This window comes from Zosterops lateralis (genome assembly GCF_965231275.1).
Source record: "Zosterops lateralis genome assembly, chromosome: 5".
Taxonomy (NCBI): Eukaryota; Metazoa; Chordata; class Aves; order Passeriformes; family Zosteropidae; genus Zosterops; species Zosterops lateralis.
The window spans coordinates 457,412-484,930 of NC_139766.1; the positions used below are offsets into that span (position 1 = coordinate 457,412).

The following is a 27,519-nucleotide window of genomic DNA, read 5'->3' on the forward strand; positions in this document are numbered from 1 at the left end:
GCAGGGACAGAGTGGGGACAGAGAGAGAGCAGGGACAGAGAAGGGACAGAGCAGGGACAGAGAGCAGGGACAGAGCAGGGACAGAGAAGGGACAGAGCAGGGACAGAGCAGGGACAGAGTGGGGACAGAGAGAAGGGACAGAGTGGGGACAGGGCAGGGACAGAGTGGGGACAGAGTGGGGACAGGGCAGGGACAGAGAGCAAGGACAGAGCAGGGACAGAACAGGGACAGAGAAGGGACAGAGCAGGACACAGAACAGGGACAGAGCAGGGACAGAACAGGGACAGCCTCATCCCCAGCTCTCATGGGGTGCCAGGGTTTGATTAAACCCCAGACAAGCCCGACACCTCGGTGACAGAATATAATTTCCCTAACCAAGTGTCTTGACACCAAAAATGAGGCTAAATTGGATTATTTTAAAGCAGCAGATGGGAATGTAAAGCGTTTGCCCAGGAGAGAGGCTGGGAGTGTCACACGGTGTCACCCGGGTCCTGCTGGGCCCTTCAGGCAGAGGCTCAGCCCAGCCCTGCTGCTCCTGCTCCTTCCCGAGTACCCTGGGCTGGGGAACAGGGGCAGGTTTGCAGAATCCCCAAATCCCTGAGGCTGGAAAATCCCTCCAAGGTCGCCCAGTCCCAGCTGTGCCCGATCCCCCCTTGTCCCCAGCCCAGAGCCCTCAGTGCCACCTCCAGGAATTCCTTGGGCACCTCCAGGGATGGGAAATCCAAACCTCCCTGGGCAGCCCCTGCCAAGGCCTGACCAGCCCTTCCAGGGGGAAATTCCTGAGGAAACAGGGACAGGAAACCTGAAAACATCATCCCTGTGCCCACATTTCCCTGGGGGGCAGAGGGGAGGGGAGGGGAGGGGAGGGGAGGGGAGGGGAGGGGAGGGAAGGGAAGGGAAGGGAAGGGAAGGGAAGGGAAGGGAAGGGAAGGGAAGGGAAGGGAAGGGAAGGGAAGGGAAGGGAAGGGAAGGGAAGGGAAGGGAAGGGAAGGGAAGGGAAGGGAAGGGAAGGGAAGGGAAGGGAAGGGAAGGGAAGGGAAGGGAAGGGAAGGGAAGGGAAGGGAAGGGAAGGGAAGGGAAGGGAAGGGAAGGGAAGGGAAGGGACCGAGGGCTCTTTGGCACAGCTGAGCTCAGCACACCCAGCCCAGCTGCCCAGGCCAGCTCTGAGCCAGGCCAGGCTGCATTTCAGCACTGCTGAGCCCCAGAACCTGGGAAAGCCCCGGCTTTGCCAAATCTGCCTCGTGTGTGCCCTGGAGCTGTCTGGAGCTGTCTGGAGCTGGCTGCAGCGAGGAGCAGAGTGACAGAGTGACAGAGTGACAGAGGGACACCCGTGCTGACACTCCAGGACTTCCCCTGGACAGCAGGGCTGTCACAGTTTGGACTGCACCGTGGCACTTTTCGGGATCCTTTCCAAGTGGGCAACGTGCTCCTGAATCCCGGGCTCCACGTCCAGCTGTCACATCCCCAGCCTGGAGAAGGATGACACATTTGGCCCTCTGAACCCTCCCTTGTTCCCTGTCCAAGGTTTCCTCATCCCTGATCTGAAACACCATCGTCTGGAAGCCTCTGCACAAATAAAACAACCCCCAAAACACCGGGGGATTTCTATAAATGCAAACCCGAGTGCAAATTGGAGCAGATTGGGCAATTTCTGCACGCTCGGGAAGCAGAAATGCAAGGAGGTTTTAGGAAACAGTTGGGGAGGAAGCAATCAAAAGGACAACAACAACCACCAAAAAAAAAAAAAAAAAAAAAAAAAAAAAAAAAAAAAAAAAAAAGAGATGTAGATGTGGAAAAAAAAAATAAAAAATTGGTGTTCTGGAAATGGCAGCGTTTATGTGGAAAGGAACCCCCCAGGAGAGCAAAGAGACAGTGCTGAGGGAGAGGAGGAGGAGAGGGGGGAAAAGCAGCAGCAGAGAGGAAAAGCAGCAAAGAGGCTGAGCTGGGGGAAGAGAGGGAGAGCCAGGAAAGCAGCAGAGAGAGCACAAACCGCCGTTAATTAGGGCAGCAAACAGAAATAATGAGCAGCAAATTGCAGGGGAGCTTTGGCAGCGAGCAGCAGGGAGCTCAGAGCTCCTGCACTGCCAGGGCTCCCCTCCTGCAGGAGCCTGGGCTGTTCTACAACACAACAACACAGGTTCCCACCTCGGGGGCTGAAAATGACTCCTTTGTTTCTGGGATGTGTCTCCCTTTTATCCCATTTCACACAGACCAATCGGATTGGTGACACAAAGACAAACCTCTTCACTCCCATTGGTCAGAGCAGAGGGACATCAGGAAGTCCCTCCTGGGGAAAGGGATGAAAACATAGGTACAGTTTATAAAACATTTTTCCTGTTTACAGAAAATTCCCTGGGAAAAGGATTTGAGAAAACCAAAACACCTCAGGCACAAACCAGGGCTCCACCCCTTCACCTGTAAAGGTCCTTTTTTAGGGCTTTTCCCTACCCTCTTTAGGGTCCTCTCTCCCATTTTGGGGTCACCCCTTTGATGCTGTTTTACACCACAACCACACAGATTCTGACTCCAGAAGGCTGAAAATGACTCCTTTATTGCTGGGATGTGTCTCCTTTTTATCCCATTTCACACAGACCAATCTGATTGGTGACACAAAGACAAACCTCTTCACTCCCATTGGTCAGAGCAGAGGGACATCAGGACACAGAGATTGGACACAAAGACTGGACACAGAGACACTGAGACACTGAGACTGGACACAGAGAGACTGGACACAGAGAGACTGGACACAGAGACTGGACACAGAGAGACTGGACACACAGACTGGACAGACAGACTGGACACACAGACTGGACACAGAGAGACTGGACACAGAGACTGGACACAGAGACTGGACACAGAGAGACTGGACACAGAGACTGGACACACAGACTGGACACACAGACTGGACACGAGCTGGACACACAGACTGGACACACAGACTGGACACAGAGACTGGACACAGAGACTGGACACAGAGAGACTGGACACACAGACTGGACAGACAGACTGGACACAGAGACTGGACACACAGACTGGACACACAGACTGGACACGAGCTGGACACACAGACTGGACACTGCATGGCTCCAGCTGCTCCAGAGGGGGATCTGGGATTTCCTGGGGAAAGGCAGCAAATGACAGAGGGTTTTTAGCAGGACTGGGCACAGAAATGACCTAAGGAGACCAAATCTATTCCGAGAATTCATCTGGGCACCTGCATTGGGTTTTCCTCCCTATTTCCAAGCCCTTTTTCCCAGCTCTCAGCAGTGCAGGCACAGGCCAGGGAACAACCTTTAGCTCCTGCAGAGCTGAAGGAAAATAAACCAAACAAACCAAAGAGTCCCCTTGAAACCCATTGGGCTGGGACAGAAGCGAGTGAAATATTTATGACAGAGCTCCTCCATCAAAAGGGCAAGAGGGAAACACGAGCTGCAGCAATGGGGAAGGAGCAGAGGCAGGATCTGTCAGCCTGGAGGAGCCAAATAGAATTTCAGAGGCAGTGTTTGAAGAGAAACTTCTTGGTGTGGTTTTGTTTGCTTGGGAGACCTTTCCCATTTCATCTTTCCTTGTTCTGGTCCTGGGAGTTACTGAGGTATCCAGGACAGCTCCTGCAAATCAAATCAGAGTCCTGTGCCTTCCGCTTTCTCCCTTTTCACCAATTAAACATGAGGGGAATTCAACTCAAGGCCTGCCTGAATGCACAACTTATTGTCTGTAAATCTTGGCAAAACAGGAAGCTTTCATTTGAAATTCAGTTCTGGTTTTTATGGGTGTCATTCTGGGGGAACAGTGGAAACCCCACTTTTTGCCTGACAGCCCGTGGATGTGGGAAATAATTCCTGCTGCAGAACCAGAGCAGCCCATGACATGAGAACCCTCCCACGCTGGGGATCAGAGCTGAACCCCACACCTGTGCCAGGTGTTTATTGGGTACCAGCCTTTGTTTTCCCTCCTTAGCTGACACTCCTCTCTCTGAGGTGCCATTCATTTCTCAGCTAAACCTTTCATTCAGGAGCAGCGGGTTCTTTTTTTGGGGATTAATGGCTGTCACTGTCTCCTCTCAGCAGCAATTAAAGCTCTCTCAGCATCCCTGGGTGATGAGCAGTTCGTGCCTCTTGTCAAGTTCTCCTGAGGAAGGAGGTGGTTGTGATTCCCCTGGCAGGGGCATTGCCAGCTCCTGGATCCTCCCCGAGAAAAGGCCCTGGGATCCCCCAGCCCTGCCCTGGGTACCTCTGTCAGCATGAAACACCATCACAGGGTGATTGTCTGCAGGGGCTTTTATTGCAGAGCTCTGGGAATCAGGGGTGCAGGGCACAGACACGAATCTGACTCCCACATGGATTAGGGATGGATGTTTTTATACCCTTTCTTTATATAACTACATATATTAATTAATAAACTCATATTGTTCTGTTGTACACATTGATCTGATCCAAGCAGGAATCCTTGTGGTTTCCATCAGGCTCCCAAACATAATTTCTCATGATTCTTAAACAATAATCATATTCCATCCCCAAACAATCATTACATTTAACAATCACATCATGATGATGATGCAGGTGCAGTTTCTTCTGTAGACGATCCACTAAAGACAAAACCCAGCCTTCGTTTCCAGGTGTAGTTTTGGTTCCCTTTCCCAGGGAAAGGTTCCCTTTTGGTTCCCTTTCCCAGCCCTATCCAGGCCCAGCCTTTCTTTCCCCCTCCCCTGACTCTATTGCACACAATTCCCATCATTTTTAAAAACATTTTAACAGATCACAGAGACCGATGCCTCAGGATTTCAGCTTTTATATTTTCCTACATTTGTAACCCTGCAGGTCTTTAGTGCAGGACCCCAAACCCCACACACCGTGAGCTGCTGTTCTCCCATTTTGGGCGGACACAACAATTCCTCTCCAGGCCTGGGGATCAAGGACCCCTCACTGCCTCAGACCCCAGAAATGTGAACAAAAGTGAGTTGGGGGCAGCAAACTTGGGATGAATTACTTCATTACCTGAAGCTGGAATTGGAAGATTGAACCCCCAAAATGCAAATGGATCAAACTTATCAAAGTGTGAAAACCCATGACCGTTGTCCATTTTGGGTGCAGCTCCTGGGGGGCTTTGTCTGCCCTAAATGTATTTGCAGGCCCTCCAATAAATAGAACTGCTTTTTATTCCCTTAATTCTCTCTGTCCTGTTTTAGGTAACCTGACAAGGCATCAGGACTCCTTCCCTTCAGAGACATTGGGGATTGTCCCTCAGGGCTCTCCCTCCCTGGCCCAGGAGAGCTCTGGGCTTTCCTGTTTGCAGCTCCTCTGCCCCTGCAGCTCCATCCCACTGTCCTCCTGCATCCCCAGCCAGCACAGCCCCTCTGCCCTGGCCGGGGTATCCCACCCCTCTGGCTCTGTGGGACAGATCCAGACCCAGCCATGGATCTGAATGACAGGATCACACAATCAGCAAGTTGGGAGAGACCTCCAGGATGATCGAGTCCATCCCAGCCCTGTGTCCTGGGTTGTGTTGTAGGATGTGCACACAGTATTTATCCCATCCCCATCCCCATGAGCTGCTGGAACCAGGTGGGGCAGTGTTTTCCCAGGCCCCTCCTTTGGGCTCTTCTGCTCATGGCCCATCAATGCCTTGCCCAGGACTCACAGGGAACTCCCTCCAGGAGCTCTCTCTGTTTAATGGGCCATCAAGGAGCCACTGCACGACTCCTCATCCCATTGGGAGATGCTCCCAATGCCCAGGGGGAGGAGCCAAGCATTCCCACCTGGAGAGAATCTGGGATTTGGGACAGGACAAGCAGCCCTGAGCCACTGGATTCCCAGAGGAGCAGAGCTCCCAGACCTTTCTGTGGGATCACTGCTTCAGGAAGAGCCCCTCCCCTGGACTGCTCCCCCCACCCTGCTCAGGGTGTGTTCTGACTCTGGCAGTGCTCCTTTGTGTTATTGCATTGATTTTATTTTATTTTTACCTTTTTACCTTTCTTCTTATTGAAATATATCTCTGACTTGGAGCCTCTCACTCGTTTTGCTTTCAAACCACGACACCCTGACACCTCAATAAACCCTGGTCACATCCAGGCTGCTTTAAACACAGCCCGAATGGGGACTCCACCACCTCCTCCCTGGGCAGACCATTCCAGTGCTTTATCACCCTTTCTGTGAAAAACTTCTTCCTGGAACGCTGAGCTCAGGGTGAGTTATGCTGCCAGCACCTGCTCAGGTGTGCACACCTGGATCAGTGATCACGGACAGGATCAGGAAATCCTCCCCTGCTCCAGGAGCTGCTCAGCTGTGCACACCTGGCCCAGGACAGGATCAGAAGATCCTCCCCTGTTCCAGACTCTGCTCAGGTGTGCACACCTGGCCCAGTGATCATGGACGGGATCAGGAAATCATTCCTTGCTCCAAGGCCCTGACCCTGCTCAGGTGTGCACACCTGGTCCAGCGATCATGGACAGGACCAGGAAATCATTCCCTGCTCCAGCCCCTGCTCAGGTGTGCACACCTGGCCCAGTGACCCAGGACAGGAGCAGGAAACCCTCCCCTGCTCTCACAGGACTCGGTGGCTGCATTTCTGCCCCTCCCCGTGGCAGCAGGACGGGGGGCCTGGGGCAGGGGAGGGGGTGAGGAGAGCTCAGAGATTCAGTGATTGAACGGAAGGAAACCCTTCCCTGGGGCCCATCCCAAAGCTATACTTTTCCATTTCTCACTGGCAAATCATCGGGACAAAATAAACCCATTTTGTTTACCTGGGAACTCCTTCCCATTTAAAATAAATACCTCTGTGTTTTTTCAGCTGGAGTGAAACAAGGGAAATGTTGTTTCAAACAGAGACATCAAATGGTTTTGGAGTGGTGGTGGTGGAGGGAAAAGGTAAATTGAAGCTTTTCTTTGTCAAAATTGTCTGGTTTGGTCGTTTCAACACAAACCAGGGGCTGAGATTGATATCAAACCACAGCAGGCTGCGGGTGACCTGAGAGTGGATCTGTCAGTGTAAAAAGTTCCAAGTGAAAATGTTTTTCCTGGCTCCACAACGATTGATTCCTGAGCAGAATGAGGATTTAAAGCCTGGGCCACTGAGTTTAATCCACTCCCCTCCCCAGCCCCAGTGAAATCTCTTGGGGCAGGAGGAGAAGAGGGGCAGGGGAACCTGCAGGGGTGTCGTGGTTTGAAACCAAAATGAGTGAGAGGCTCCAGGTCAGAGATACAATTTAATAAGAAAGGTAAAAAGGTAAAATAAAATAAAATAATTAAAAATAAAATAAAATAAAATAAAATAAAATAATAAAATAAAATAAAATAAAATAAAATAAAATAAAATAAAATAAAATAAATGCAATGCAATAAAACAGAGGAGCACTGGCAGAGTCAGAACACACCCTGAGCAGGGTGGGGGGAGCAGTCCAGGTGAGGGGCTCTTCCTGAAGCAGTGATCCCACAGAAAGGTCTGGGAGCTCTGCTCCTCTGGGAATCCAGTGGCTCAGGGCTGCTTGTCCTGTCCCAAATCCCAGATTCTCTCCAGGTGGGAATGCTTGGCTCCTCCCCCTGGGCATTGGGAGCATCTCCCAATGGGATGAGGAGTCGTGCAGTGGCTCCTTGATGGCCCATTAAACAGAGAGAGCTCCTGGAGGGAGTTCCCTGTGAGTCCTGGGCAAGGCATTGATGGGCCATGAGCAGAAGAGCCCAAAGGAGGGGCCTGGGAAAACACTGCCCCACCTGGTTCCAGCAGCTCATGGGGATGGGGATGGGATAAATACTGTGTGCACATCCTACACCACAACCCAGGACAAGGGGAAAGGAAGGAGCAGGTACAGCAGGCTCCAGCATCCACTTCACTTGAAAACGAGCAGGAAAGGGGGGTGAGAACAGGACAATCAGAGCCCCAGCATCACAGACCTTTCCCAAACCGAGAGACAGCAGGGGGAATTAATGGACGGCGATGCAAGGCAGTAATTAATTGATAAATGGCATTAGAGAGTTTTCTAAAGAAGGAGAGACGACGTGACTTATCTTCCCCGAGGCAGGAGACGGTTTCTCCCTCCTTTCACCTTGTGGATAAGGACAGAGAAGGGGAATCTCTCCGTGTGGAGGCTCGGGAGGGATCTGGAAGGTGAAGGCAGAAGGGTCCAGCTGCAGCACAGAGGGCTGAGAGTGAGCAGCAGCTGGGGGAGAACAGCCTGGACCAGGCACAGGGAGAAATCCGGGAGGAATTCCTGATTCGGGATGGGGGAAAATGGGAAATGGGAAATGGGACAGGAGTGACCCCTGCAGGGATGGGGAAATGGGACAGGAGTGACCCCTGCAGGGATGGGGAAATGGGGGAAATGGGACAGGAGTGACTCCTGCAGGGATGGGGGAAATGGGGAAATGGGGAAATGGGACAGGAGTGACCCCTGCAGGGATGGGGGAAATGGGACAGGAGTGACCCCTGCAGGGATGGGGGAAATGGGACAGGAGTGACCCCTGCAGGGATGGGGAAATGGGACAGGAGTGACCCCTGCAGGGATGGGGAAATGGGATAGGAGTGACCCCTGCAGGGATGGGGAAATGGGATAGGAGTGACCCCTGCAGGGATGGGGGAAATGGGAAATGGGACAGGAGTGACCCCTGCAGGGATGGGGGAAATGGGACAGGAGTGACCCCTGCAGGGATGGGGAAATGGGAGGGAAATGGGACAGGAGTGACCCCTGCAGGGATGGGGGAAATGGGAAATGGGACAGGAGTGACTCCTGCAGGGATGGGGGAAATGGGACAGGGGTGACCCCTGCAGGGATGGGGAAATGGGAGGGAAATGGGACAGGAGTGACCCCTGCAGGGATGGGGGAAATGGGAAATGGGACAGGAGTGACTCCTGCAGGGATGGGGAAATGGGACAGGAGTGACCCCTGCAGGGATGGGGGAAATGGGACAGGAGTGACCCCTGCAGGGATGGGGGAAATGGGACAGGAGTGACCCCTGCAGGGATGGGGAAATGGGATAGGAGTGACCCCTGCAGGGATGGGGGAAATGGGGAAATGGGACAGGAGTGACCCCTGCAGGGATGGGGGAAATGGGACAGGAGTGACTCCTGCAGCAGAGGATCTCACCCTGCAGGACAGAGGGACCAGGGGCTGGGCTCTCTGGATGTCCCAGGGATGTTGCAGGGTGCCAGGGATGTCACAGGGATGTCACAGGAATGTCACAGGAATGTCCCAGGGATGTCCCAGGGTGTCAGGAATGTCCCAGGGATGTCACAGGGATGTCCCAGGGTGCCAGGGATGTCACAGTGTTCCAGAGATGTCCCAGGAATGTCACGAGGTGCCATCCCTGCCCTGTGTTTCCCACCAGCCTCCCCGTCCCAGGCAGAGGACGGCGGGCAGGGCTCACTCAATCAACGCCGGGTTTTGATTCCTTCCTGCATCTGGTTCAAACTGATTTCCCTTCGCTTCTGCTGCGAAAGGGAAAGGGAAGAAAGGCACAGGAGGAAACAAAGCCCAGACAGAGCCCCAGCCAAGGGAAGCTCAAAGGAGCCCCAGCTGTGACAGTGGTGACAATGAAGGGCCCGGGAACAGAGCCTGGCACGGTCCTGCCTCTGGCCTGGTGTATTGGCAGCACAAAAACCTCAAATGTGCTCAACCCTCCCGGGAAACCGGGAGCCTGTGCCTGAGGAACCTGCCAGGAGCCACGGGGAGCGCAGAGAGACGCGGAGCTTTGTCTCACGGCCGCGGCTTTTCTGCCCGCAAAGGGCAGCCAGGGGCACAAAACGCAGCATGGCTGGGGAAAAACAGTGGAAAAAACCCTCCTGCATTTGTGTGATGAGGACAAAGTGAGGCTGGAAAACTCACCTGTGTTTGTGTGATGAGGAGAAAGTGAGGCTGGAAAACTCACCTGTGTTTGTGTGAGCAGGAGGAAGTGAGGCTGGCTCTGGACTCACACAAAATAAAAATAAAAGGGAAGAGAAAATAATAATAAATAAATAAATAAATAAATAAATAAATTTAAAATAATAAATAAAATAAAATAAAATAAAATAAAATAAAATAGAATAAAGAGAGAAATAAAAGGATGAGAATACAAAAGGAATTGTTCAAAAATCACTCGGCAGCACACTCAGGTACCGGGTGGGGTTGTTGGGCTGGATGTTCCAAACCAGGACTTTCTGTGGTTTTACAGTTTACATCAGTGATGTCACCTGGTCCTGCCCCCCGAGGGACAGAGCCTGCCTGGCCAGGACACCTGGGCACACCTGGGGCACACCTGGGACACACCTGGGGCACACCTGGACACACCTGGGGCACACCTGGGCACACCTGGGCACACCTGGGGCACCTCCCAGGGAGCCCAGGAGGAGATTTCTGGTCCCCAGGTGACTCCCCCAAAGGGCCCCAGGAAAGTCTGGAATTGCTGGGGCTCCCCAGGACCTGCCCCTGTCCCCTCCTGGCCCTGCCCCTGTCCCCCCTCAGCCCTGGGCACACCCGGAGAGCCCAAAGCTGTCACCAGTCCCTGTGGGGGTCAGGACAGGGCTCAGGGGGACCGGAGACCCCACTGGACATGGGCTGGGTGGGAAAAGCCTTAAATCCCACCCAGGGCCACCCCTGCCATGGCAGGGACACCTCCCACTGTCCCAGGTGGATCCAACCTGTCCTTGGACATTCCCAGGGATCAGCAAATGTGGGAATTCCATTCCATCCCCTCCCCACCCTCCCAGGCAGCAATTCCTGCCCAAGATCCCAACCCAATGTCCCCTTTCCCAGTGGGATCCATTCCCTGTGTCCTGTCCCTGCAGCCCTTGGCCCCAGTCCCTCTCCAGCTCTCCTGGAGTTTTCCCCTTCAGGGACTCTGAGCATTCCCTGCACTTTTCCCTTCTCCAGGGGAACATTCCCAGCTCTCCCAGCCTGTCACACATCCCACTTGATAAAAGCAAAGTCCCAAACTGGGAGCTCAGGGATGTCACCCCGATTCTTCAGCCTTCTGATCATTGTTTACACACTTCTTATGGAGCCTCTCAAAACAATGTAGATTGTTTTCATTTCTCTGTGATGGACTTCTGAATTGACCACTGGGGTCAGAGAGGTGTTTTCTCTCATCTGCCAATCCTCGACCACATTCCAAATCCTATTGTCCTGTGTTGCAGTGTAGGATGTGCACACAGTATTTATCCCATCCCCATCCCCATGAGCTGCTGGAACCAGGTGGGGCAGTGTTTTCCCAGGCCCCTCCTTTGGGCTCTTCTGCTCATGGCCCATCAATGCCTTGCCCAGGACTCACAGGGAACTCCCTCCAGGAGCTCTCTCTGTTTAATGGGCCATCAAGGAGCCACTGCACGACTCCTCATCCCATTGGGAGATGCTCCCAATGCCCAGGGGGAGGAGCCAAGCATTCCCACCTGGAGAGAATCTGGGATTTGGGACAGGACAAGCAGCCCTGAGCCACTGGATTCCCAGAGGAGCAGAGCTCCCAGACCTTTCTGTGGGATCACTGCTTCAGGAAGAGCCCCTCCCCTGGACTGCTCCCTCCACCCTGCTCAGGGTGTGTTCTGACTCTGGCAGTGGCCTTTTGTGTTATTGCATTGATTTTATTTTATTTTATTTTTAAAATTTTTATTATTTTATTTTAATTTAATTTTTTTATATTTTTATTTTATTATTATTTTCAATTTTTTTATTATTATTTTTTACCTTTCTTCTTATTAAATTGTATTTCTGACTTGGAGCCTCTCACTCGTTTCGCTTTCAAACCACAACACCTATATTAACCCTAAATCATAATAACCTGCCCCTTCTTTTCCTCACTTCCACCTGACGGGTGAGAGTGGTTTTTTCCTGTCCCTAACGGTGCCACAGGGAGTTATCAGGAGCACCAGGAACACTCAGCAGCTTCCCCGCCCCGCTGATGATTTGAGGGATTTGTAAACGCTGGGGCAGGGGAGGGAGATGGAGGGGAGGAGCTGCGCTCCAGGACCCGCTCCCTGGAAATCCCAACCACCCGGGGCAGGCTGAGCGGGGGATCCGCGGCCATCTGCTGCCATCTAGTGCCACCAGGACACCCCAGAGTGTCCCCGAGCCCCAGGTCCAGCCACACCTGTGTGGGAGTCCTGGACAGACTCACCCGCCCGGGTGGGAAATGGGGAAAGCAGAAAAGTCTCACTGTGGTGCAGGTGTAAGGCCCAGAGGTAAAAAGATCCGAGAATGAGAACATAGAGCAGTAATTCTGTGGTTTTGTGCTGTTGTTGTAGTTTGAAAGGAAAATGAGTTGAGAGGCTCCAAGTCAGAGATACGATTTAATAAGAAGAAAGGTAAAAAATAAAATAAAATAATAAAATAAAATAAAATAAATTGAAATTAAAATAAATAAATAAAATAAAATAAAATAAAAATAAAATGAAAATAAAAATAAAATAAAAATAAAATAATAAAAATAATTTAAAATGAAATAAAATAAAAATAAAAATAATAAAAAATTTTAAAATAAAATAAAATAAAAAATAAAATAAATAAAATTTAAAAATTAAATGAAATAAAATAAAATAATAAAAAATATAAAATAAAATAAAATAAAATAATATTAAAAAAATAAAATAAATGCAATAACACAAAGGAGCACTGGCAGAGTCAGAACACACCCTGAGCAGGGTGGTGGGAGCAGTCCAGGTGAGGGGCTCTTCCTGAAGCAGTGATCCTGTAGAAAGGTCTGGGAGCTCTGCTGACGGAGGGAAGGAGGGGCTGCTGCCAGCTCTGCTCATTCCAGCTCTGCTGATCCCCTCCCTGCTCCATCCCTGCCCCATCCCTGCTCCGATCCCTGTTCCCATCCTTGCTCCATCCCCATTTCCTGTCTCTGCTCCATCCCAGCTCCATCCCTGGAAAAAGGGCTGGAAAAATGGCTCTCAGGCTGTGATAGTTCCAGGTCAAAACCATCCCCTCTTTTGGTGGAGAATGCAGGCAGTTGATGAAAACTCTGAGATAAGATTAACTGGGAGAAATTATAGCAAGTATTAGTTAAAAAATTAAGTAGAGTTAGGGTGAAATGTCCAGGGGGGGAAGTGAGTGTAAGACATTTTTTTTTCTTCTGTTTAATTTTAAGAGTTTTGTTGTTTTGAGTAGGAAAAGACTAAATAATTCTAGTGGACACTCAGTATTCCTGCACCCAGCAGGGCCAGCCTGCTCTGGGACACCCCTGGGTGGGCAGGGACATCCCGGGGAGGGAAAAAAGGGCCTTGGGAAGGCTGGGGGGGGTCTGGGAGCACTGAGGGTGCTGCTGGGCAGAGCTGGGTCAGCCCGGCTGGGCAGCAGCCCTGGGACACCGAGGGGGCTCTGCCCACCCTGCCCAGCCCCCCCTGAGCCCCCAGATGTGACCCAGTCCTCCAGATGTGACCCAGTCCTCCAGATGTGGAACCCAGTCCTGTCCACCCTGAGCAGCTCAGCCTGAGACCCCCAAAGGTGTGACCTAGTCCCCCAGAGATGTGACCCAGTCCTCCAGATGTGACCCAGTCCTCCAGATGTGACCCAGCCCTCCAGATGTGGGACCCAGTTCTCCAGATGTGGGACCCAGTCCTGTCCAGCCTGCCCAGCTCACCCTGAGCCCCCAGATGTGACCCAGACCTCCAGATGTGTGACCCAGTCCTCCAAATGTGGGATCCAGTCCTGTCCACCCTGAGCAGCTCAGCCTGAGACCCCCAAAGGTGTGATCCAGTCTCCCAGAGATGTGACCCAGTCCTCCAGATGTGACCCAGTCCCCCAGATGTGTGACCCAGCCCTCCAGATGTGACCCAGTCCTCCAGATGTGACTCAGTCCCCCAGATGTGTGACCCAGCCCCCCAGATATGTGACTCAGTCCCCCAGATGTGTGACTCAGTCCCCCAGATGTGTGACCCAGCCCCCCAGATGTGTGCCCCAGCCCTGCCCTGCTGGGGCAGCGTGGAGGGGGCACTGCCCAGCTCCTCCTGCACACCAGGGGCAGATGAAGGGACTGTGGTGGCCAGGAGGTGCCACAGGTGAGTGACAGTGACAGTGACAGTCCCCGCCCCAGCTGGACGGGATCAGCCAGTCCCTTGTCCCTCAGTGACCACAGCCCTGTCACCCCTCACTGTGTCATTGAGATGAATTTTCTGCTCCTCAAGAGAGGTTTTTTTTCCAGCCACTTCATCACTGCAGGGACTTCTCCAAACCCTGGGCAGCTGTTCAACCCTCTGCCCTGGGGAGGACAAGGGAGGACATCCACAGGAGCAGGTTCCCTCCCCAGCAGCTCCGTGGGCTCTTCCTCAAGTCTGACCATGTCAGAAATTCCTTGGGAGAGCCCTAAAGTAATACGGGACTTTGGGAATGTTCAGGGATCAGTTCATTAATCCTGTCCTGGAGCTCATGTGGGGACAATCTCGAGAGATCCCTTCCATGGTGTTCTGATTTTGTTATCAGAGTCAGAGGAGATGTTGGATTCTCCATCCCAGCTGCATATCCATGAACCAAGAAGGAGATGGAGGTACCAGAGATCCCAGAACCCCAGAATCACTGAGGATGGAAAATCCCTCCAAAGCCATCCAGTCCCAGCTGCGCCCAATCCCCCTTGTCCCCAGCCCAGAGCCCTCAGTGCCACCTCCAGGAATTCCCTGGACACCTCCAGGGCTGGGCACTCCACACCTGCCAATGCCTGACCCGCCTTCCATGGGGAAATTCCTCCTGCAGGGGAGACCCAGGTGTGAGACCAACATCATCAAGACAAACCCCAGGGCAAGGTCAGCTTGGGTGGGCTCACCCACAGCCTGCAATCCGTGACACTGGGGACAGTGGGACACCAGAGGGCTGTCCCTGAACCTGCATCGTGGCTGGACATCCCAAAAGGGTTTTCCCAGGTCAGACGGGACCTAGGCAGTGTAGCTGGCAGGTCACACACACCTGGAGCAGGTTCATGGGAGGTTTATGGGATCCCTGGGATCTGTTTGCTCTGGTGTGGTCAGAGCCCTTGGTGTCTGAAGGTTCAGGGAGCCAGAAAAGAGCCACAGGAGCCGAGGGACTTTTCAAAGTCTTTGTTGTTGTTTCAGACCCTGATCGAGCCGCAGGTCAAGTCACAGGAAAGTGGCACAAACTGTGCAGGTCAACAGCACCTTGGACGGAGGGTCGGGAGGCCCTTCCAAGAATCCCTTTGTCAAACCTCACAACAGCCCTGTGAGGTAGGAAACAGCCCCGGCAGGGGCCTGAGGCACAGAGAAAATGCAGTGGCTTGGCCAGGGCTTGGACAAGCCAATGGCAGGGGCAGGGCAGGAGCTCTGCTCTCGTTCCCAGCTCGGGGCTCTGACCCTGGGACAGTGTGAGCAGCTCCTGGAGCCACTGCTGGGCCTGGCCCAGGAGCAGGGAACAGCAGGGAACGTTGTGGGGGCTCCCGAGCCCCTCAAAAGCACCCTGGGAAGCAGCTGCCACCGGCCCTCGGGGCATTCAGACCTTCCCAGACAGTTTTCTCCTTCCAGGTGACCCCGGGACCGTCACCACGTTCCCTTGTGCAATTGGACGGGAGGGCAGGAGCAGCCTGAGAACTTGGATCCTTCATGGAAATGTCCCAGCACTGCCTGGCTCAGCCCAGACCGGGCCAGACCACGTTTCTGTGGTGGCAAACGTGTCTCCAGCCCAGCCTGGGGCTGCGGTGGCAGAGGCTGGGGGCTCACCAGGCCTGCAGGAGAAGGAGGAGGTAGCTGCAAGGACATCGCACTGTCACCAGCATCTTCCAGGGGTGGGGATGTTCACTTCCCCCGGGGCACTCCCTCCCAGCCCGTGTGCAATGTCAGCAGGAACTGAGGCTGGGAGGGAGATTGGCCAGGAAGCAGCACCAAGAGCTGTGGTGGGATCTCCATGGTGGAAACCTCACCTCCAACCCAGCCCTGGCCCAGCCAACGCCCCCTCTCCACCCCCACCACCACAGTTTGTGTGCTGAATACAAAGTCTGTCTTACAAAAATAGTCCTCTGGTATCAAAAGGGTTACTAAAACAAGAGGGGACGGGGAGAGCCCTGTGGCCACAGCAGTGCAAATGAGGAGAGCCAGCTCAGCAAGGGTGCGACAGGATCGTCACTTCTTCGAGGAGAAGGAGGTGGATTGGAGTTTGATGGCTGGGACTGGCCTGCAGCAAGAGCAAAGAGAAAGGAGACAACTGGTTTGAGTGCAGGCACCAGACACCCGCCAGCACCTTCCCCAGCCCAGGAATTCCCCCACGGACACAGCCCCAGGTGTGGAGAGGATCCCCTGAGACCCCAGAGGGCTCAGCAGGGCACAGGAGCTGGAGCAGCAGTGACACTGCTGAAGCATTGATTTAGAAGAATTAAAGACTTTAGTTAAATTAAATATCGCCGAGGTAAGGGAGCTAAACTTCCCTTTTGTTAACAGAAGCCAGACTGAAGGAACTGATAAACCATTGAAGGAACTGATAAATCATTGAAGGAACTGATAAATCTTGGAAGGAACTGATAAATCAGGGAACCTGTCAAACCAGGCTTTTGCATCCTGAATAATCAATAGACCCCATGAATACAATACAATCATAAATCAAACAATCCTGAAAAAAACAGGATTCAGCTGTCACGAACACTAAAGGTTAAAAAGTCAAAGAGAGGAAGACCCATCTTACTTCATCATTTTGGGACCCCACCCCATAGAAAAGACCACCGACCCATTTCAGAGAACAAACTCCCCATGCTTAATGGCTTTTTGGGCTAATTACCACACGGAGCGGGGAATGGGAGGTACCAGAGTCATGAATGTGCATTTGTGTTTTGGGTGTTCAATACTCCTGGACATAAAAGACCCTGTGACCATCTGTGGATTGAGGTGTGTATTTGGGAGTGTCATAATAAACATACACTTTCTAACTTTAAACTGTTAGAGAGTCTTTGTCCGTCATAGTTGGATATTGGTATTAGATCAATATCCAGAGTTTTTTAATAATTCACTGCCAAGGACTTGATCTCCCAGCTGGAAAACCCACATCCTCCATTCCCGGGGATAAACTGCCCCAGCCCTTGGTGCCCATGTCCTGCCCGTCCAGGAGCCCCTGGGAAGGTGGGCTGATCCCATTTCCCAGCCCAGGGTTACCCAAAGGCCACCCCCCACAGGGGTCTGTACCTGTTCTCCACTCACCTTTGAGGTGGCATCGGTCTGCAGGGAGGAACAGAGAGAGCGTCAGCATCATCCCTTCCCTCGCTCAGCCCCAGCAGCCCCAACAGCTCCCTCCAGACTCTGGGCTGGGGGTCAGGGACCCTCCCCAGGGGTGGAATGTCCCTCATCCCAGCCCATTTCACCACCCAGGGCTGGGGGCCAGGGACCCTCCCCAGGGGTGGAATGTCCCTCATCCCAGCCCATTTCACCACCCAGGGCTGGGGGCCAGGGACCCTCCCCAGGGGTGGAATGTCCCTCATCCCAGCCCCTGTCACCACCCAGGGCTGGGGGCCAGGGACCCTCCCCAGGGGTGGAATGTCCCTCATCCCAGCCCCTGTCACCACCCAGGGCTGGGGGACCGGGGACCCTCCCCAGGGGTGGAATGTCCCTCATCCCGGCCCCTGTCACCACCCAGGGCTGGGGGTCAGGGACCCTCCCAGGGGTGGAATGTCCCTCATCCCAGCCCATTTCACCCCCCACCCAGTCTGGGCCACACCAGCTGTGACTGTGGCCCTTTGGGACGTCCCTCCCCAGGGACCCCCCCAGTGCCTCCCCCTTTGGGGGTCACCCAGCTCCTCCCCACTCACTTTAGTGGCCTGGAGGGGTGGCTGGAGCCGCTGGACACCTTGAAGTTGGTAGGAGGGACCATGACCAGCAGGGTCTGTCCGTGGGCAGGGGGCAGCTCCTTGGCCAGCAGGGGACCCCCGGGCAGCGGCCGGCGCGGGGGCTGCTGCTTTGGGACCACCTGGGGCCGCCACACGGGGCACGGGACAGACAAAACACTCAGAGGGACATCCAGGGAGCTCCTCCAAGCCTCCCTCCCCCACTGTGGAGCTGAGATGCTTCAAAGCACCCAAAAACCCCTTAAAACATCCTCAGATCTAATGGGATTCCTGCAGTGTTGGAACAGGTCCAGCCCTCGGGGTGCTGTGACAGCTCCTTAACAGAGCCCAAAACCAGCCCAAATCCAGCCCAAACCCAGCCCAAATCCAGCCCAAAGCCAACCCAAATCCAGCCCAAAGCCCAACCCAAAGCCAGCCCAAAGACAGGAGTTTCCCTGGCTCTGGAAGGGCAGCAGAGCCCAGCCAAAAAACAGCCCAAAGCCAACTCAAAACCAACCCAAAGCCAACCCAAACCCAGCCCAAAGCCAACCCAAAGCCAACCCAAAACCAGCCCAAAACCAGCCCAAAGCCAACCCAAAACCAGCCCAAAGCAACCCAAAGCCCAGCCCAAAACCAGCCCAAAACCAACCCAAAGCCCAACCCAAAGCCCAACTCAAAGCCCAGCCCAAAGCCCAGCCCAAAGCCAACCTAAAGCCAACCCAAATCCCGGGAGTCTCCCTGGCTCTGGAAGGGCAGCAGGTCCAGGCTCAGGTGTCCCTCACCTGTGGGCTCCTGACGGGGCTGCAGGGAAGAGGTTTCCTCGGGGGCGGGAGCTTGGCCTGGGAGGCGCCAGCTTTGGGGGACACCAGGGGGGATTTGCTGGCTGGGGGAGGGGGCCTGGCGGGTTTGGGGTCCCTGGGGCGGGGGGTGATGGGGTGGGCAGCCGGGCGAAGGGGGTGGACAATGTTGATGGGCTGAGAGCCAGGCGGGGCAGCGCCGGGGCCGGGCAGGAACGGGGTCTGTGCGCCCTGCGGGGAGGAGAGAAACACAAAACCTCCTTGGGGTAACCTCTCCTGGCGCTGAGCAGGAATAAAACACAAAAACTCCTTTGGGTAACTTTTCCTGGTGCTGAGCAGGAGAAAAACACAAAAACTCCTTGGGGTAACTTCTCCTGGTGCTGAACAGAAGAAAAACACAATGAGGATCCTTGGGGTAACTTTTCCTGGTGCTCAACAGGAGAGAAACACGATAACTCCTTGGGGTAACTTCTCCTGGAGCTGAGCAGGAGAAAAACACAAAACTTCCTTGGGGTAACCTCTCCTGGCGCTGGTCAGGAGAAAAGCACAATGAGGATCTACTGGGTTAACTTCTTCTGGTGCTGAGCAGGAGAAAAATGCAATAACTCCTTGGGGTAACTTCTCCTGGTGCTGAACAGGAGAAAAACACAAAATCTCAAAAACTCCTTGGGGTAACCCCTCCTGGTGCTGAACAGGAATAAAACACAACGAGGATCCTTGGGGTAACCTCTCCTGGTGCTGAACAGGAGAAAAACACAAAAACTCCTTGGGGTAACTTTTCCTGGTGCTGAGCAGGAGAAAAGCAGAACTGGGGGAGGATCCTTGGGGTAACCTCTCCTGGTGCTGAACAGGAGAAAAGCGGAATAACTCCTTGGGGTAACTTCTCCTGGTGCTGAACAGGAGAGAAACACAAAAACTCCTTGGGGTAATGTTTCCTGGTGCTGAACAGGAGAAAAGCAGAATAACTCTTTGGGTTAACTTCTTCTGGTGCTGAACAGGAGAAAAACACAATGAGGATCCTTGGGGTAACTTTTCCTGGTGCTGAGCAGGAATAAAACACAATGGGGATCTCCTGGGTTAATTTCTGGTGCTCAACAGGAGAAAAACACAAAAACTCCTTGGGGTAACCTCTCCTGGTGCTGAACGGGAGAAAAGCACAATGAGGATCCTTGGGGTAACTTCTGGTGCTGAGCAGGAATAAAACACAATGAGGATCCTTGGGGTAACTTCTGGCGCTGAGCAGGAGAAAAACACAATAACTCCTTGGGGTAACCCCTCCTGGTGCTGAACAGGAGAAAAGCAGAACTGGAGGAGGATCCTTGGGGTAACCTCTCCTGGTGCTGAGTGAGTTATCACTGGCCTCAGTGAGTTACCACTGACCCAAGTGAGTTATGACTGACCTTTCTGGGCTGGCTGGAGGCTGAAATGTTCCTCAGGGTGAAAGCAGCTTTGGGATGGGCACTGCTGGACTTGCGGACGATGGATTTGTTCCTGCTGGGGATTAGGGACACAATGAACATCCAGGGGAGCACCAGCTGCCTGGAAAATGCTGCCCATTGGCTCCTGTCTCAATTAACACCTCGTTAACAGCCAGCCCTCACTGCTGGGCAGTCAGGGTGGTCAGTCTGTGGGCAGGGATGGTCAGTCTGTGAGGGGCAGCAGAGATGGTCAGTCTGTGATGGACAGCAGGGATGGTCAGTCTGTGATGGACAGCAGGGATGGTCAGTCTGTGAGCAGAGATGGTCAGTCTGAGGGGCAGCAGAGATGGTCAGTCTGTGATGGACAGCAGGGATGGTCAGTCTGTGAGCAGAGATGGTCAGTCTGTGGGCAGGGATGGTCAGTCTGTGAGCAGAGATGGTCAGTCTGTGGGCAGGGATGGTCAGTCTGTGATGGACAGGGATGGTCAGTCTGTGGGGCAGGGATGGTCAGTCTGTGATGGACAGGGATGGTCAGTCTGTGGGGCAGGGATGGTCAGTCTGTGATGGACAGAGATGGTCAGTCTGTGATGGACAGCAGGGATGGTCAGTCTGTGACAGGGAGCAGGGATGGTCAGTCTGTGAGGGAACAGGGATGGTCAGTCTGTGGGGCAGGGATAGTCCTGCAGCCTTTGGGATGCCCCACACACCTGCAGCCCTTTGGGGTGCCCCACACACCTGCAGTGTTTAGGGTGCCCCACACACCCGCAGGTTTTGGGGTACCCCACACACCTGCAGCCCTCCTGGCTCCTGTGCCTGCTCTCCTTGATCCACCTGTGCAGGAGGGAGTTCTCCCGGCGGTACCAGTAGTAGACGGTCAGTGACAGGGCGGGCAGGAGGAAGAGGAAGATGACCACGAAGGCGAGCAGGACGGACTCGTGGCCTGCCAGGGGAAGCAGAGGGATGAGTGAGGGGCTGGAACAGCCACCACCAGCCTCTGGCCTGGCTCGGTGGAGGTGGTGACCCCCTGTGCCCATTCCTGGCCACCCCAGCTGGTCTCAGTGGCCTCTGGTGACAATGGGTGGCCACCAAGCAGGCAGAGCTGGGCACAGGCTGTGGGGCTGCCCCACCAGCCCTCCCCTGGCCCCACTGCAGCCCAGGACACCTCGGGGCCCTGGGACAAGCTGTGACTCACTGTGGCTCTGCACGGGGCCACTGTCCACGCTGCCCCCCAGCCCCGGTTCCTCGCAGAACGGGGGGGCCCAGCCCGGGTCACAGTGACAGTTCTTGTTGCTGTTGCAGACCTGGGGATGAGAGGAGAGATGTCACCCCAATTCTTCAGCCTTCTGGTGATTGTTTACGTATTTCTTTTGGAGTCTCTCAAAACAATGTAGATCGTTTCCATATCTCTTGGTGATGGACTCATGAACTGACCATTGGACCACTGACTGTTCCACTCATCTGCCAATCCTCAACCAAATTCCTAATCCTATAAAAACCCCAAATCATAACAAACTGCCCCTTCTGTTCCTCACTTCAACCTGGCGGGTGAATGTGGTTCTTTTCATGTCCCTAAATGGTGACAGAGAGGGTTGGACACCACCAGGGGTGTGTGGGAATGGTGGTTGGTGGGGCAGGAATGAACAGATGGTGACAGAAATCTGCACTGAGGCTTCACCCCTGACAGTGCTCACCCTGGGACATCACAGAGCCAGGGAAGGGTTTGGGTTGGAAGAGACCTTAAATCCCCTCCAGTGCCACCCCTGCCATGGCAGGGACACTCCCACTGTCCCAGGGACACTCCCACTGTCCCAGGCTGCTCCAACCCCAATGTCCAGCCTGGCCTTGGGCACTGCCAGGGATCCAGGGGCAGCCACAGCTGCTCTGGGCACCCTGTGCCAGGACCTGGCACCTCCCAGGGAACAATTCCTGACCAAAATCCCATCCACATCTCTTCTTTCAGTTTGAAGCCATTCCCCCTGGTCCTGTCACTATCTGTCCACGTAAAAAGTCACTCTCCCTCTTTTTTAAAAGCCCCTTTCAGTGCCAGAAGGTCTCCCCAGAGCTCTCCCCTCTCCAGGGTGACCAGCCCTGAGCTCAGAGTTAAGCTCTGAGAGCTGTAACCATGCTGGGCAGAACAAAGGGCAGATGTGGCTGTTTGAGCTGTCACAAAAGGGTAGATCAGATGTTTTATCTGCCACATCCCTTCCATAACCCAGCAGGAATTCCCACAGCAGTTTCTGTTGCCTCTTCTGACAAAGCCCTGCACTCCACGGAGCTCAAACCTCTGTGACCTTTCAGCTTTGGGGAACAACGTCTCCTTTCTGCTGTCCCAGTTCTCTTTCCAACCCTTGTTCTGCTCTCAGGGGGCCCAGGCACCTGCTCTGAGTTCCAAACACTCTCCAGCTCAAATCAGACCCCGATCCAAGTTTTGCAGGTGGTCCTTACACCACAAACAACCTTCTTCCTCTCGCTTGGACAGGGGCGAGCAAAACTCCCAGCCCCACCTGGAGCTGAGGCATGGGATGGCTCTGAGAGGCAGAAATCCCAGTGGGAGCCCAGGTTTGGCTCCAGGCCTGCCCCTGGCCCCAGGAATTCCCTGGAGGAGCCAGCAGAGCTCACCCCGTGGCCGTGGCAGCGGGACACGCACTTCTCCAGCTCGAACAGGGACGCGTTCTGGCACCGGCGGTCCTTGCACACCTGCGGGGACACGAGGGCTCAGCTCACACAGGGACCCAGCAAAGGGGACTGGGTGTGCTGGGGGGGGTTCTCCAAAGGGTTTGAGTGTGGGAATTCACCAGAGTGAGACTGTGGCAGTGGGTTGATGAGCGCTGATGGTTATCCTTTGCTGTTATGTGTTAATGTTGCACAGTTCATGCCCTGTTACCCCTTATTCTCCCTATTCTTAGGACCATAAACCTGTCAATCTTGTTGTTTACATGGCATCTGGCCCTGCCAGTCAACCAGAGACCTCTCCCAGTGTCTGGAATCTTCTGTGGAGAGTCCTGGGTGATTGGTTAGAGTCAGGGTTTCCCCCTCCTATAAGTTATATTATGTACCCTGATTCCCTGTCATTGGTCCCCATGCTCTGCTGTCCCACGTGTTCCTTCCTCCCTTTAAAAACTGCAACTCTCAGGGGTTTGAGGTCTCTCCATCTGTCTCCCTGTCACTTGGAGCCTCGGCCCTGAGGTGGAATAAACCTCAGTTGCTGTCTCAAAGGAGGGTCCCGTCTCTCAATCCATCTGTGCCTTAGTAGTGACTCTGCTCCACTGGCTCAAAGAGCCCTGTGTTGTGGTGGTGCCAGGGCTGGCCGAGCCAGCAACACCTGAGAGAAACCACTATATGAGACAGACTTAATCAGCACATCTAGTCTGGTGACTAGGATGCCTTAGAGAGGACAAACAGAACTTTGGGCTTATGAGAAGATGGGATTAAAAACCTGCTTAAGGGAGAAGATTCGATCAGCCCCTTACGATGAAGATGCTGTAAAATGCATGAGTTGTTTGTATGATCTTTTAGCCTAATTGTTGTAGTAGAAATTATTAACCTTACTGAAATGGTATGTAAGTTCTTGGAAAAACCTGAATAAAATCAAATTCTGATCATGAATCAGTCTTTCCGTCTCTCCATCAATTGCCGATATTTGAGGGTGGTGAGATGGCACGGCTCCAGTCAATGGATTTCACTCCCATTCCCTATCCAGGGTGGCTCAGCAGAGCCCACAGCCCCCTCCACACACAGTCCACCTGCCAGCTCCTGCACAAACCATTTCCCATTTGGCCCTGAGACCCAGGCACTGGCCAAAATAAACAATGCTGGATTTCACAACTGGCCGTATTTCCTCATGAAAATGTCACCGGTTTGGCCTTCCCCGTGAAAATGTCACTGTTAAAATGCCAAATGGGGAAAGCTGTGTCTCCACAGCCAACTGTCTCTAGAACACATCCCTCCTTTCGTGTCCTCCACCATCCTCTACCCCTCTCTCAGCCCAACTGACACCCTCTAAAGTGCTTGGAGATGCAGGAGCTGCAGAGACCAAAGCTCAGTTAGCACTGGATTTGTCACATTGGTTGCTCCAGTCAGCACTGGATTTGTCATGGTTGCTCCAGTCAGCAGTGGATTTGTCACATTGATTGCTCCAGTTAACACTGGATTTGTCACATTGATTGCTCCAGTCAGCACTGGATTTGTCATGGTTGCTCCAGTTACCACTGGATTTGTCACACTGACTGCTCCAGTCATCACTGGATTTGTCATGTTGATTGCTCCAGTCAGCACTGGATTTGTCACGTTGATTCCTGGCAGAGATTTCCTGTTTCCTCTGGGAAACAATCTCTTCACAGGAGAAAGCCTCACCCATCAAATCCTGGGTCAATTCCTGCTGGAGTCGCTCCACTCTGAACTGATTCAGTGAGGAAGCTCAGAGGGCAGCAGAGAGGACAATCTGGTGGCCTAAACATGACTGAGGATCTGGTGATGCCCACGAATGCCCCGGGAGAGAAGGATCCGGTGGCCACAAACACCTGGTGGCAGCAGCCCAGGTGTCCCAGGTGTCACCGAGGCAACACCTGCAGGTGTGGAAGGAGCCACATCCCAGGGCCTGGCTGTGACACAGGGATGAGCCACGGGCACCCTGAGCTGGGTCAGAGCCCAGAGATGTGTCTTGGGTTGCAATATGTAACCAAAAGTGTGTGTTCTGTTTTCTGTCTGTTGAAACTGGCTGGGGAGGTGTTTTTATCTTTATCTCTTGTATAAATTATTCCCCTCATGGCTCTGGGGGAATCTTCTGTCAATGGGCAGCTGTTAAACCAGCTGGGGCAGAGTTCTTTATCCCTTCCAGGACCTGTCCCTCATCACTCTGGGGGATCTCTGCTGCTCAAACCAGCTGGGGCAGAGTTCTTTATCCCTTCCAGGACCTGTTCCTCATCACTCTGAGGGATCTCTGCTGTTAAACCAGCTGGGGCAGAGTTCTTTATCCCTTCCAGGACCTGTTCCTCATCACTCTGGGGGATCTCTGCTGTTAAACCAGCTGGGGCAGAGTTCTTTATCCCCTCCAGGGGATCTCTGCTGTCCATGGCCCATCCAGGCTCACTGCAGGGCTGAGACAATTCCATCAGCCCATGGGGAGATGCTCCACCCAGGGGGAGGAGCCCAGCATTCCCACCTGGATCAAACCTGGCATTGAGAACAGCAGCACAGCCTGTTTGCACTGGATTCCCAGAGGGAGCCCAGACCCAGCTCAGCACCACTGGACCCTTCTACAGGATCATCTCTGCTCCAGCAGAACCACATCTGGCCCTGCAGGAGGGTTTATCTAGGCTGCTCCCAACACCCTGAGCAACAGGGGGTCAGGAGTGTTCTGACTCTGGCAGGGTTTCTAGATATTTATTTTTTTGTTTGCTTGCTTTTTGCACTACTAAATTTGTATTTTTAATATTCCTAGTAAAGAACTCTTATTCCTATTCCCATATCTTTGCCTGAGTGTTGCCCTGAGTTTTTCAGCCTTCTGATGTTTTACATTTCTGTGCTGGAGTTTCTCACTCATGGTAACATAAACAGAAAGTGATGTTTGTAAACTGTGCATTCCTTCCTGGGGGAAGGACAAATTTATGGATTTCTGGTTTGACCAGTGGGGTCAGAGAGGTGTTAACCTCATTCCCCAATCCCTGATCAAACCCTAAAAACTATTTAAACCTTAATCTCAAAATAAACCTCAATCTCAAAATAAAACTTCCTTCTTTTTGCTTTCACAACCTGACAGTGTGAGTGTGGATTTTTCTCATGTCCATCTGGCAACACCTGAAAGCCCCTTAATTCCAAAATTACAATAATTCAGAGGGAGGGGCTTTACATCCTCCATCCCAAGGGAAGCCCCAGCTTTCTGAGGCATTGATTTAGAAGAATTAAAGATTTAGTCAAAATAGACAGTGCTGAGATAATGTAGCCAGGACTTCCCTTTTGATAACAGAAGCCGGACTGAAGGAACTGATAAATCATTGAAGAAACTGATAAATCTTGGAAGGAACTGATAAATCTTAGAAGGAACTGATAAATCAGGGAACCTGTCAAACCAGGCTTTTGCATCCTGAATAATCAATAGACCCCATGGATACAATACAATCATAAATCAAACAGTCCTGGAAAAACAGGATTCAGCTGTCATTAACACTAAAGGTTAAAAAGTCAAGGGAGGAAGACCCATCTTACTCCATCATTTTGGGACCCCACCCCATAAAAAGACCACCGACCCATTTCAAAGAACAAACTCCCCATGCTTAATGGCTTTTTGGGCTAATTACCATACGGAGCGGGGAATGGGAGGTACCAGAGTTATGAATGTGCATTTGTGTTTTGGGTATTCAACACTCCTGGACATAAAAGACCCTGTGATGATCTGTAAATTGCGCGTGTGTTTTTGGGAGCCCCAAATGTCCTGTCTGGCGTTGTAATAAACATAAATAAACCTACACTTTCTAACTTTAAACTGTTATAGAGTCTTTGTCCGTCATAGTTGGATATTGGTATTGGATCAATATCCTTAGTTTTTTTAATAAATCATTTCCCTGGCGGACACACCAACCCGAGACAGACGTTGTCCTGCAGGAACAGGGGCACTCACCATCCCGTCTCCACACTTGGTGCCCGTCAGCACCAGCCCGGGGTCGGACAGGTCCTCCTGGTCGTCCTTGGCGCTGTAGACGAAGGTGCCGCGGCACTTGACCTCGCGGCCCTTGAAGCGGATGGTGGTGTCGATGGACACCGTGTTGGTCCCCTGGGGCTTCTTGGCGGAGCTCTGGCACTGGATCTTCCCACACATGGCATCCCTGGAGTGGGCACAGCCCCGGGCAGCTGGGACAGGGGGCAGTGGGGGTCTCCCAGCCCCACCATCCCACTCCCCTGGGGTTATTCCTGCTGGATTTACGGCCACGCCAGAGAGGCTGAGAGGGTTAAATCAGCACAGAAATTGTTGGGAAAGATGGGACAGGGAGGACTTATGGATATGACTGCATGGCAAGAAATACTGCAGATGTAAAACCTGTGAGTGAAATAGGAATGGAAGCCAGTTTGGAGATGTGAGCATGGCAGGCAGGAAGACGGGGATGAGCTGGAGACAGGAAAACAAAAGACAAGAATGTTGCCTTTCCACCTTGGCAAAGACATCCGGGAACAAGGGCATGAGAAAGGAGTCTGTAGAGTTTAGAATATAAAATGACATGGTGATGTAGTAGTTCTCACGGGCTGCAGGCAAAGTCTGTAGGTTTTGTATCTCACGCCGGTTGGTCACTGTAAATTAGAATATTCAACACAAAAAGAGATGGAATGGATTGGAACAAGAGGATCGCTCTCTTGTCCTGGCTCTCCTCCCTTTTGCCCTCACCTCTCTCCTCTGGCCCTCTCACCCTCTTCCCTCACCTCTCTTGGCCCATCCCCTCTCCTCTCTCTCACCTCACTTGCTCCTGTTTTCTCCCCACGTTTTTCCCCTGCTCCTGCCCCGTTTTTCCCCCTGAGCTCTCTTCTCTCTCTCTCTCCCCATTCTCTCTTTAGGGCTTTGCTCCAGCCCAGGCTGGTGGCTGAAGGCAAAGCCCTCTTTACCCACCACCC

The 27,519-nt window shown here is 53.0% G+C and overlaps 1 protein-coding gene across 1 annotated transcript in view; it reads right to left on the reverse strand.

Annotated features, from left to right (window-relative positions):
- Positions 1-14,998: 14,998 nt before the first annotated feature.
- The window catches only part of ADAM33 (ADAM metallopeptidase domain 33), a gene marked incomplete at its 5' end in the record, with an annotated part of 42,388 nt that continues 29,867 nt past the window's right edge, over positions 14,999-27,519 (reverse strand). The window contains 9 exons of the mRNA XM_083862340.1: positions 14,999-16,072; positions 17,086-17,103; positions 17,691-17,848; positions 18,488-18,733; positions 19,903-19,993; positions 20,710-20,860; positions 21,113-21,221; positions 22,540-22,617; positions 26,537-26,741. Of these exons, the coding sequence (XP_083718466.1) occupies positions 16,021-16,072; positions 17,086-17,103; positions 17,691-17,848; positions 18,488-18,733; positions 19,903-19,993; positions 20,710-20,860; positions 21,113-21,221; positions 22,540-22,617; positions 26,537-26,741 (1,108 nt within the window). The 3' untranslated portion in view covers positions 14,999-16,020. The remainder of the gene's footprint in view (positions 16,073-17,085; positions 17,104-17,690; positions 17,849-18,487; positions 18,734-19,902; positions 19,994-20,709; positions 20,861-21,112; positions 21,222-22,539; positions 22,618-26,536; positions 26,742-27,519) is intronic.